General features: G+C 42.9%; 1 protein-coding gene across 2 annotated transcripts in view; it reads right to left on the bottom strand.

Moving 5' to 3' along the window:
- Positions 1-6,472: 6,472 nt before the first annotated feature.
- Positions 6,473-12,312, bottom strand: part of SECISBP2L (SECIS binding protein 2 like) — a 29,615-nt gene continuing 23,775 nt past the window's right edge. For both annotated transcript variants that reach the window (XM_027732157.2, XM_027732156.2), the window contains exons 17-18: positions 11,961-12,180; positions 6,473-10,975 (exon numbers count right to left, since the gene is read on the bottom strand). In XM_027732157.2, the coding sequence (XP_027587958.1) occupies positions 10,302-10,975; positions 11,961-12,180 (894 nt within the window). In that variant the 3' untranslated portion in view covers positions 6,473-10,301. The remainder of the gene's footprint in view (positions 10,976-11,960; positions 12,181-12,312) is intronic.

Genomic DNA, 12,312 nt, shown 5'->3' with positions numbered 1-12,312 from the left:
ATAGAGCACAACATTGCCATGCCATTTTTTTTCTCTGATATAAAAGGTGGCATTAATCCTAAAGATGCAATAGTTGCTGCAATAAAGTAGGGGAAAAAATCTGGTCCAGACTGTTAGTGAAACGTGGCTCAAAGAGGAAGTAGCTGCTTTTGAATCATCCCTTTTGGGGGGATGTTCACAAAATCAAACCCAAAGGCAAAACCTGGACCAGCCACAAGTTACAAAGAGTGACTAATTTCTCATGGAGCTTTAATCATAGCTTTGAGCACAAAAGGATAGAAAATGTTCAGAAATGATTAGCAGCACTATTGATTGTACATAAAGCACAGAAACTCTCTTAGCATGAATATTCTTCTTTCTTAACTTTCATTTCTACACCACACTGGAACATGACATCAACATGGCTGGAAAAAATCCCTGGGATGGAGAGGCCATGGAGCCCACAGTGGTGAGGAGGAAGGCCTGGAGGGAAGTGCCAGCTGTGCTTCCCATGAAGGGACAACAAGGACCAGTGTAGAGGGAGATGCTGATGCCCCATTCTTGGGGGACCTTCCAGATTTCTCTTTTCACTGCCATGAAAAACATGCAAACAGACAAACCAAATCTCCTCTTCCTGCAAGATCAGCCTTGCCATCCTTCCTACCTTTTCTCTGAGCACACAACAAGGGTCTTCCTGCCTTACAGCAGTCTCTTGGCATAAATGAGGGCACCAGGAAAGGGTGACTTGGTGACCAGGACACTCCCCTATGCCTTAGCTCGGGTCAGACTAGTTCATAGCCATGGGCTGTCTCTGGCTCATGATGGTCCTCATGTCCTTCACCAGCTGCTTCTTCCTCAGGAGGCAATTTGAGCCTTCCTAACCTGTGTGAGTGAGAAAATAGACTGGCCCTACAGGAGATGCAGCCCCTCTGTGTCCTACTGCAGCTAACAGAGCTGGCAGGTGAAAAGGGTTCATGGGACAGGCTTCAAACCTGTGTGGGGAAAGGGGACATTCTCAAGAAAAAGAAATAATAATGCAGCAGCCTGTCCTTCACTAATCATCCACCAGCTGTGTCTCAAGCTCTGCATGGCACCAGCACCTGCTGCCCTGTGGTCAAAGTGTTGTTGTCCCCCTGGGTGCTCAGGGGGGCTTCGCCACAGAGGCGAGGGAGGCCGGTGCTTCAGTCTCCACATCTCTGCTCACAGGCACCAGCAAGTGTGATTGCAGTGTGGGAGGTGAGGAATAGCTGGTGTTTCACTGCAAGTTCCAGAGAAAAATGCAATTGTGACAAGCTCTGTTTTCAGCAGCGATCAAGAAATACAAGCTCGAGAGCAGAACCCTCTTGGACAATGATGCAAAGAGGGGCATTGTCCAAGGAATAGTAGCTATTGTGGGGACGGAGAGGAGGGAAAAGAAAAATACCATGCCTTTGTGAATTAAAAAGCTTTTTTCTCAAGGCTAAAAACAAGATTTCTGTTTAAGATACTGGGAAATCAGCCCTCTAACCAGCACGGAGAACAAAGCTCCTTTAAGCACTGGTGAAACTGAGCCCACAGCCTTGTATGCTGCCTAAAAGGAGCCTGTGTTTCTTGCTCACAGCTCAAGTTCCTGGTTGCCCACAGTACTCAGGGCCCAGGGAGCTGCCCCAGCTCCACCCACCCACCTGCTGCTGCCCCAGCAAGACACAGGGAAAAGTCACTTTGCCCCTACCATGCCTGTTGACATGTGATGGTGTATGCTTTCTCAGGTACATGGGAATGCCCTTCTGGTGCACGGTTATGAGCTGAAACCTCCCTCAATCGCAGTTACTGGCCCCATCACACCCAAACCTTCCATCACACCCTGTTTACAGCCCCAAACAGCCTTTCAGCCTCAAATATGCTGTATAAAAAGCTGATAGGAGCAGCCCCCAATCACTTATGGTCACAGGGGACAGCAGTTTTGGCAGGTGCAACCACATTGATGGGGCAGTACCATTCCACAGGAGCGGGAGCAGTTAACCAGCTACAGCCACTTCCAACACCCCTCTAAAAGAGCTGCAGAGAAGGAGGAGAGATGGCAGCAGCCACACCTCCAGCATCACCACTGGCAGCCTTGGTGGCAGGAAGCAGCAGTGCCAGGCACCCTTGGGAGCAACACCATTTCAGATCTGGGGCTGTGGGATCACAGCTCCAGCAGGCAATTAATGCCACCACCCCACCCTCTGTGTGCAGCACCGGGGCCAGGGAAGGGCAGGGGCCAGGACAGGTGCACATGCCTGGTGACAGGAGAGCTCAAGGCGAATTGGGGACCAATTTAATGGAGAGCAGCAGCTCGGCAGCCTCACACCGGGAGCGTGGGGGCAGCACGGGGAGAGGAGCTGCCGCCCCCGTGCAGAGCACACCTGAAAAGTAGGTGCAGGCTCACAGCAACCCAGAGGAAGCTGTTTTGTGCTGCTTGCAACTTAGCCTTTCTGTTAGAACACAGAATGAACAGGGGATTTTTTTCCCCTGTATAAATAGCAACAGCAGAGTTAACTCACGCTGAGGTGCACAGAGCTGGTCCGCCTTCCTTCCTCATTGACATGCCTGGCTGACACTGGTAGAAATCAGCAAAGTGTTGCAGAACAGCAGGAAAATCCAGAAACCAGCAACGTGCTGGCAGGTACCTCTGGGAAGCCCTGGAGCAGCTTATTTTAACTAGTGAAAGTCATGCACAGAAACTGTATTATTTCAATTGAAAGTTATTTTCCCACTTGCATCAGTCTCACTGTTTTATCTCCTAGCCCTTGTTCTGAAGGAGGTAAAACCAGATGTATTTGATAACTGCAGCCCCTCCTACTTTTCAGGAGAGTTAGGGTTTGCTTGGGCTGAAAACAGAGATCAAAGGCAATGGGTTTGAGGCGAACAAAGGCTGGATACAAAAGCAGAGTCAGAGATTAGACTATCACTGCTTTTCTCCTGCTCTAGCTCTGAAGTGCTAATCCCAGAAAACATGTCCTAGGGTGATTGAAAGTCGAGTTGCAATTTTCCTTCTTGGGTACCGTGCTGTGTTTAGCTCAGCCCAGTTTAACCACTTACAGCAACATTGCTCTGTCCAAAACCGCAGCTCCGTGACCGCAGCACTGCACCGGGACAAGGCAGCAGGAGACAGGGCTTTTCCACCTGAGCAAAGAGCACATCCTTGTGGCTGAGCAGGAGCGGGAGGAACCAGCCTGGTGTGCGAGAGGGCTTAGCTGGTTGTGCTCCATGACCTCCCTTTTCAGCTCCTCTTTGCCTGGCAAGACCACCACACCCTCCTTCAAGCACTGCTGGGCTTTGCCTTTTCCACCAGGACAGTCCCGTAGCACAGGGGAAAAGAAACAAGCTGGAGAGTCCTTTACAAGAGCCCAAAATTCAGAGCCTGAAGGTTGCCCAAGAACCAGCCCAGAGCCAGTCCTTGCACCTCTGAGGGAAAGCAGCTATCAAAGACAAAGCAGCGAAAGCTGAACACTGAAACACAGCACAGTGTGGGGCTCCCGTGCCACAGCTGTCCCACCTGTGAGGGGGATGGTGCCAACCTCTGCAGGTTCAACAAGGACATACTGAAAACACTGGAGCTGCAAGCCATCAGAAAACAGCATGCTGCCCTAACCACTGCTTTCTGAAAGGAGATCTGCATCCTAAGAGCCCAAAGATGGATTCAGCAGCATTGCTGGCCTGGCTCAGCACTGCCTGCAAGGAGGCCAAGAGCCCATGAGCAAAACACAGCATCACTCACTGTCTCTTGTTCCACAAAGTGTTGAAAGCCACAGCAGATTAAGTGTCTATTGCCTGGCTCCAGCTTTAAGCACAGCCCCATATCAGGAGACAAAGACAAATTTCAGCCTAAAGCTTCATCCCTGCAGAATTAGCCACTACATGAGACAAGTTTCAGCAACAGCACCACTAAACTACTGTCACCTCCAAAGGAAGGTGGAAGCAGTCATGTTTTAGTGGCATCATGAGGCTTGGTATGCATGTGGTAACAGGCAGGGAACATCCTTCCTTCAATTCAGCTTAAAGTTGTATTTTTGTAGGGCATTCCACTAGCACATATTTGAAAACAATAAATCCCACAAACAGGGTTGAACTTCTCCCAGTGTCTCCTTAGGTGTGCATCTCCCGCTTCCGTCCTTGGTTGCCTTTAACTTGGAAAAAAATCAGAAAGGAAACTTTGATATAGGGGCATTTCCAATTACTTTTATTTGTTAATTTGTTCTCTTCCTGTACAGTCAGCATTCCTCCACAAGGAAGGCTTTACAAGAGCTTCTTCCAGTTCTTGCTACTCACAGCTTTTCTTGCCAAACATCCTCACCTCTCCAGTGCTTACCTATACCTTGAGACTATTGCTGGCAGAAGGGGCACTTACCATCTCAGCTGCAGCTAACAAAATCCCAGGAGCTTGAAATAGTACCCCCAGGGGCAGAATCCACCTGAAAAATGCAGCCTTCCCTTGCAGGAAAGGCATTATAAGGAGTTTAATGCTCTAAATAATGTATGGTTAGTGTGGTTTTTTCATCCCCTCAAGAAAAAAAAAAAGTCTCCCTTCCAAGAGATGCCACCCAACAGGAGGACTTTCATTACAATTTCTTTGGAAACTATATAAACCCCCACAACTTTTGAGCAACAACATTTATTGTTGTTCTATAACTCTGCAAGAAATGAGCTACCTGCTATAGAGGCAGAAGGAGCACAAGGTTGTTTTAAATTTGGTGTGGACACATTAACTTTCCCTCCAAACACAGACTGAACTTCTGGAGGGGTCGGTGCTGCCGCAGCCTCCAGGGGGGCCCAAGCACAAACAGCTCCGCCCGGGTCACTGTGGGACACGCGGTTCACTCCGTGCCTCCTCCCCCATTTCCCTGCAGTAAGAACAAGTCTGTTATCGGCGTTACACGATTATCAAATTCCTCTTTGCTCATTAAAGCCCTATCCCTGGAAAACAACACAGGCGATAGCTGGACGTTCTCAGCAGTGCCCAGACAGACATGCACCCAGCCACACACCCCCTCCTGCAGGAGCTCACCAGGTGCCAGGGAATTCAACGGCTCCAGAATTAAACTGGAATTTACAGCTCTAAGTACACTGGAGCTGCTGCCAAGAAGTACCTTCCTACCTTAGGTCTCCCTGTACCTGCTAACTCAGAAAAGACCCCAAAAGCTGAACAGTCTTCAGCTGCATCATCTCCTTAGGGGGTTGTTGTTTCTGTCCAATAGTGCTTTAAAGAAACCCACAATAACAAACAACAACCACCACCACCTATTTTTTTAAAAAAAAAGCCCTAGCTTTTACACACAGTGATCCTAAAAATCCAAAAAGTAACTGTTGTTGCAGAATGCAGTTTGACTGACTGTGGTCTTTCTGCACACTACAGACACACATTGATAAGCTTCCAGCCGTATCCCTATAATCCCATAGTGGGAGAGCCCAGGCTGCTCTCAGAGCACAGGCAGTGGTTGTGCTTCCTGGAGGAACTTCAGTTTTTTCTTCTGCCACTTCTTCTGTGTGTGCAGGAGCACAAAACATTTAAAACCTTCTCAATAGAGGCAAAGAACTTTGCTCAAGGTTAATGTTTTTTAAATAGTGAAGAAATGAAGAGGGAGAAAGAAAATTCAGTTTGTAAGGCTTTGGGGTAACTAATTTCGTCATTTCCATAGCACAAGTCACACTGTGCCACTCACTTTTTTGTGCTTTCCAAAAATTGTATCAGGTTGAGAAGGCAGATGCAGGACCCAGATGTGAGGAGTAATTCTCAGAGTAAGTCACAGCACCTAAAAAGCGAGGTTAATAACAGCAGCACTTTCACCAGGAGACAACTGCAATAACAGAACTGAAACATGAAGTTAAGGCACATAAATAGAAAATTCAGAATTACAGGATGAAGCTGTATCCCTTCTGAGTTGCTACAAATACCTTCACACGTGGGAGTTGCAAAACCATTTAATGACACTGTTACCAGAGCCACAGAAATGTGAGCAGTTACTAGAGAATAGGGGACAACATGCTGAGAACTTGGTGTTATTTTCCAGGGGTGACTTCATGCATCACTCCATCAATAAGGGCAGGTCACCAGAAATTCTCATCCAGTAGCAGCATGTGAGAAACCCCAGCTCTTGGAGGTACCTGTGCTTATTCTTGCTCATTTCCTCTTAAGTAAAATGTTATTTCCAAGTCAATATTCTGGACCTGGTTCACTCCCATGGTCTCTGAAGAAGGGCAGGTTTTTCTATATATTTTTCTGGTCATCACTGAGATAGTGTGTGACAACAGGGACACGGGATTCCTGTGAAAAATCCTCTGCTAATCCTGCTTTTTGCTTCAGCCCCTCTTCCAGTGCCCATTCCCTGCCGGTGACCGGAGGTGCCACAGCCAGAGGTGGAGCCACCACACGGCTCCTCCACCCTGTGGCCACAGACAGAGTGACACGGACCCTTCCCAGCACCTGCAGTGCCAGGGCAGTGCTTCCAAACAAACACGACAGCAAATAAAGCCATAAATTTCTACAATCATTTTTATTAGTTATGGAAGGATCCCCCACTAGTATTTACATAGTGCAAAAAAGCTGTTATTACTCCAAAAAGTATGGTAGACAGAACAGTTATCCTTCATACAGCAAAAGAGAAATGGAACAAAACCCTTCATATTGTATTTCATAATGATTTTTCTACTGCTTTAACCTAAATATTACTATAAATTTTAAGACATTAAGATTAAACAGCTTTTCTTATTACAATCTATTTAAAAAGTAAATTATATGAACTATTATGAACATTTAGAAGGTGGGCTGTGCCAACCAGGTTTCTACTTTCAGCATTACCATTCATTGGCGAGGAAGTTTTGGGTCAGACATTCTGTGTGTGGCAGGGGGAGTAGAAACCCCCCAGTCCTGGTTTCTATGGCTTGCTTTTGTTCTGTTAAATTGCCATGTCTAATTTTTAAATGGCTGACATTGAAATCAACTCAATAGATGGTTTTATTAGTTGGCACAACTTCACAGGAAATACTTAATGACAGTTTCAGCAAACAGCAGCTTTTCAAACAATAATACTCTTTTTACATACATATTTAAAGTAACATTATTAAAATTTAACTTTGTGTTAAAGAACTCGACAGAACCACATTGTGTAAGCTCCCACCCACCCAAATGAGCATAAAGACACCTCCTATCTTTACCAGAAGAACACTAACAAGTGCATTACTGAACATTTTCTATAATGAGTTTTTAAAACACAGGTCAATACCCTCTGTCACTGTTTAGTTCCAATCCTACAACAACCTGCACACAACTTAAGCAGATCAACAGGCCACAGTTCAAGCCAGTGGCACTAACACTCTGAAGCATGTGTTAGAAGGATCAAGGCCTTAACCTTACTAAGACGCTGCTACTTGGTCCAACTAAGGACAGAAGTTCTTCAGAATTTTTCCCTTTTACATATTTGAAATCCATGTTTTATTATTGACAGAGATACTTAAGAATATTTATATAAATAGGTTGTATACATAGCCACCTCTATCAGTTTTAAAGATTTCTACCCCTACCACAGATACATTTTTTTTATTTTACCAGATAAAGTGGTGAAAACTATAAACAATGCCTTAAGAAAATTAGATTTGTTTCCCGAATAATCATTTTCACAACAAAAATATCTATACACCTATAACTACAGAAACATCTTTTCATGGGGACAGTAACAACCTGTATAAACTGCACACTTTTATACTGAAATAGAAGTTCAGCTACTTTTTAAAAAAAATCTTGGTATTGTAAAACATTTGTATGCTTTCTTTTTAAATTCTGTTGATAATAGAATCAAAATTACCACAGTGAGATACTCTCCTCAAGTGCTTCAAGTAGCAAGGAACTTCCCTAATTTCAGATGCAAATGGATCACTCCCAAAGGAATTGCAATTTCATTCTCACAGTTATTGCTCATTCCCAGCTTATCAAAAAGGAAGCACTAAACCCAGTTTCCTTTACTTAGTTTCAGTTTGCTCCCCTCAGGGTCATCTGCCACATTTTAAAAAGAGACTAGTTCCTTATTTGCTGGCAAATTGAGAGATATTATAAGTGCTGTATCACCTTCAAGAACTCTATTAAACCTGTAGCAAAATTGCAGTTAAATAGCGGGCTCAATATTACAAGACTTCTTTGATATAAATGTCAGAAAACTTTAAAATGACAGTCCAAGTTCAGAAAAGACATATAAAAAGATGCGCCTTTGATGTTAATACTTCAAGATCAAAAGTTATTTGAATCACTGGCACTGAAAAAGCAAAAGGAGAAACTACAAACACCTTTGTTTTTTGATGTTGTGGCAAAGTTTTGCCCTCAGTGTATGCACTGATCTCACCTGTGCCGAGCTGTGCCTACACATCCAAGGGCGAGTTTTGCTTGTCAGCAGTTCAAACACCTGTCATGTCCTAAAGCAAAAACTCTCAAAACTTACAGACAGTAGAAGTCTGTTATACAGACAAGTAAAAGGTTTAACATTCAAGAGGCATCATTCCTTAGTCTTTGTTTTCCTATGAAACACCTGTTTAACATCTAGGAAGATTACATTTAGGAACTAAGAACGTTGACAGAACAGCCAGTTGTCCTAGCAGCTCTACACTGCTTATCTACATAGCATTTGCTATGCCTATAGCTATCAAAGCATTATTTACATAATACACAGTTTCTATTATTCTCATCCAAAAATCCAGGGCTGGATGACTTCTAAACCTGGAGTCTTATTTTCCCAGTGCAACTTAAAACGCCAGCATAACTAGTGCTATGAACGTTGGTCCCATGTTCCTAAGTGAGGCCTAAACACCTAACTCAGACATCCATTTCCTGTGGTTTTCAGCCTACCCAGAGGCCTTTCACGCATTTTGATACAAGTGACAAAGAAAAATGAAGTGGAATTAAAAGAAACATATGTTTGCTAAGACAGTGTTGTTCGTGTGAGTAACTCTCTGGCTGCTCTTGCAGTGAAGCTCCTGCTGCTGGCAGTTTCAGTACATCCCTTGCCAATACCAGACAAAGATGGAAAACAGACTCCTGATATGCAAGGTTTAGACACACTCCATCCTCAATCTGAAATGAATTCATCAGTTAATGCATTTCCCTTCAGTATTAGGAACAAAACAGAACAATTCTCTAGCAACAGGTATGTTTCAAAGAGGGCATATTTTTGTCTCTTACCTCTAAACCGCTGAAATACCTCCCCATACTACAGGGCACTTCCTCCTTTCCTAGAATAACTACTTCCTTTTCTACTCCAGAAGTCAACTCCTAAAGCTGCTACAACAGCAAGAACAGACGAAGAGGCCACACTTTCAGCAAGAATTGTTGAGATACATCCTGGCCAGGGTCACGGCATGCAGGGGAATGCATAGATACCCCGAGCCACCACATCATTCACACTTGCAGTTAAAAGGATTATTCTTGCTTTTTGCAATGTTATGCAGAATACAATATGCAAAACAGCATTCCTGAGGTAAGTGACAGGAGAGAGAAAGGAAGTCATCAGTTTACTAAAAGCCCTGGATAGGGATTATGGTTAGTGAGTCACTTCGTGTGGTTTGGCAGACAGCAACTGCTGAGAGAATGGGGAATTGTTGTTTTCTTTCCTGTTTTTTTTAATGCAGTATTTCCACCTTGTAAAAAAAACTGCATAACATTAATTATATCCCTCTGGTTTAAAGTTTTTTCTGGAATCAAAGTTGTTATAGCCTATTGTAGCCATCTCAGCCATCAGCATCTTTTTAACGATGCATTCACCAAGATCAACTGAAAAGCTGCATCTATCTTAGCAGAAGAATCACACACAATTTCTCTACTATTTAATTCTCATTAGGACTGCAAATGGCTTTTTTTAGCTTTTCTTGAAAGAGAAGCTGAATTTTATTTCTAGATAGGACCAGAAACTCATAGCCAAATACACTGACAGGCCTGGCATTAACACCACACCACCAATGTGACTCGTTGGTAATTTGTCAGTGTTAATGTACCTTATCTGTTTGAAAACAAGCTAAATAAAGAATTTTGCTTAAAGCTGGTTAGTTACAAGATTTTTTCTTTTAAAAAAGATCAAATGAATACTTACAAATTTTCCACACAGCTTCTAATCTGGGAAATCGATACTGATTAAGAGCTAAGCTAGTTTTTAAATCAAACAAGTAACAGACAGCTACAAAAATATTGTTGTGAATTAAATACACATATTAAATGTTTTAACAGTGCAAAATGTTGAGATGAAGCATATGAAATAATGGCTGCAACCTTTACAACGGTTAGTTTTAATGTAACTTCTAAAAAGTTCCTGAGTTCCTGCTTATTTTTACGGCATGTAGATGGAATCTGTGTGTTCTTTGTTCAAAGAACTGCAGATGGTGGGTTTATGTTGAGTGTTACTTGCGTGCTTCTCATTTGTCCATTCCTCCCCATCAGTGCCAGGATCAGCCTGCTCAGAAGTCTCTATTTCTTCCTCTTCACTTTGTTCTCCATTGTCTTCTTCAGCACCACTCAGGGTCTTCCCGAGCTGAAGCGTCTCCATAGTTCTCTGGGTCTCTGAAACCCAAGATTCAATTCTGCTGTTGAGCTGAACCTCTACAGAAATTGGTTCGTGGGCATAATCCTCATCATCCTCATCTTCTTCCTCCTCCTCCTCTTCCAGCATTCCTGGTACAAGAGTACTGGTGGTACTAGTCATGGAGGAATTCAAGAGATCCCGGCAGCTGCCATCCAGTGATCCTGTTTCTGTGCTCTGCTGTGAGGCCCATTCCAGATTGTCATCTGGTTTCACCTCATCTTTGTCACCTGGTGTGGATTTTCCATGATTTGTTGCTGAGGTAGTGCCAGTTGTAGCCAGAGGTGGCTGTTTATTAAGAGTGGCTTTTTCCACTGGACCATTACCAGCTTTTTCCGGTGCTGCAGTCTTGCACGAGGATTCTCTCTCATTTTCAGAGGTCTCTAACCCATCAGATGTTTCCACCATATTTCTCCAGTTTGTTTCTAAAAGTTTCAAAAGAAGTTTAAGTATGAAACATTAACTCCTTGTATATAAAAGTATTTCTCCTGAGCATTCCATTGTTTAAATAGCAATGGGAGCTAATAATTTTAATATTATTCTACGCTTGCTAGAAAAATTTCTATCAGAAAAAAGAGAAAGGAGGTAAGAGAAGAGACTGCAGAAAGAGTGGTGAATAACTTTGGATTTTTACAGTACCCTAGACCAAACATTACAAAGTTGAAAATTTGTGCCACTCAGTTTCCTGGGTAAACTGTGGCAACTCCAAATGTAACAGTGAGTGTAGTCAGAGGTTACTCTCAAGTACAAATTAAAAGCAGAAAATTGCCACCATATTAAGTCATCCATTTAAGGATTACTTAAAAATGTTCAACACCTGAAATGAATTTAAGATACCATAAAAAAAATTCACTAAGAAGATAGTAGTCTCTTTAATTTACTCTCAGACTAAAAAAAGAGTAGTCTTTTGACTTCAAACAAGTATTCTTCCTTTTATTTTCCCTGTCACCTGGGCTTAAGCAACCAATTAATGAACATGCCTTTTGCTCACACTAGAAACATTCACCACCATCTCAAGTTTAAAAATTTAAGCTACATGTCCTGTCTTCAGAGACCTCAGAAATTTAGTTCCTACTCTGTCCTTAGTTCTTCCTCAATCATATAATCAATTCTGTGTTTGGTACCAGTTTTATAACTGTTCAGTAAAACTGGAGAAGCTACCTCCACTGATGTGAGTTAGATGGCTACAACACTTCTGAGGATTAGAAATTAAAATTATTTTCTGTATAGTTCAGAGAAAAAAAATTACTTATGAAGCTAACTGAAGACTAATCAATTTTCTCTCATCCCTGAAAATTGTATAATACTGTAAATTAGTAGGAAATATTGCATTTTTAGCTACATTTCACAATAAACAGCATTTGGAAAACTCCACCTTCTTATTACAAAAGTAAGTTTTAACATACTTACCATATTCTTTCTCATTCACCTCAGATATGGGTTCAGAAATAACACTGCAGAATGAGATAGCACTTGCTGCAGAGGGGTTACGAGAATGACCCATGTGATGTGGTGCCTTCTTAACATTCTTCAGGGCTTCTTCTGCCTGTTCCTGTTCCATTGCAGCCACCATGTCTCTGTAGGCTTTCCTGGCCTCTTCAGTCAGGGATACCAGCTTATTAAACAGGTCCTAAGAACAAAGGGCAGTTCACTTTAAATTACTCCTTTTAGTCAAAGGTATACCGGATAGTGAGCCTCAAGACTATTAACACCAAATACCTGAACTTCAACTAAAAGTTAGTTTTCCTCTGTATTAAATAAT

Source organism: Pipra filicauda, unplaced genomic scaffold, assembly GCF_003945595.2.
Source record: "Pipra filicauda isolate LSUMZ 115617 unplaced genomic scaffold, ASM394559v2 scaffold7_size6619720_pilon, whole genome shotgun sequence".
Classification (NCBI taxonomy): Eukaryota; Metazoa; Chordata; class Aves; order Passeriformes; family Pipridae; genus Pipra; species Pipra filicauda.
The sequence above is the reverse complement of the archived record's forward strand: the minus strand, read 5'-3'. Positions and strand labels throughout refer to the sequence as shown.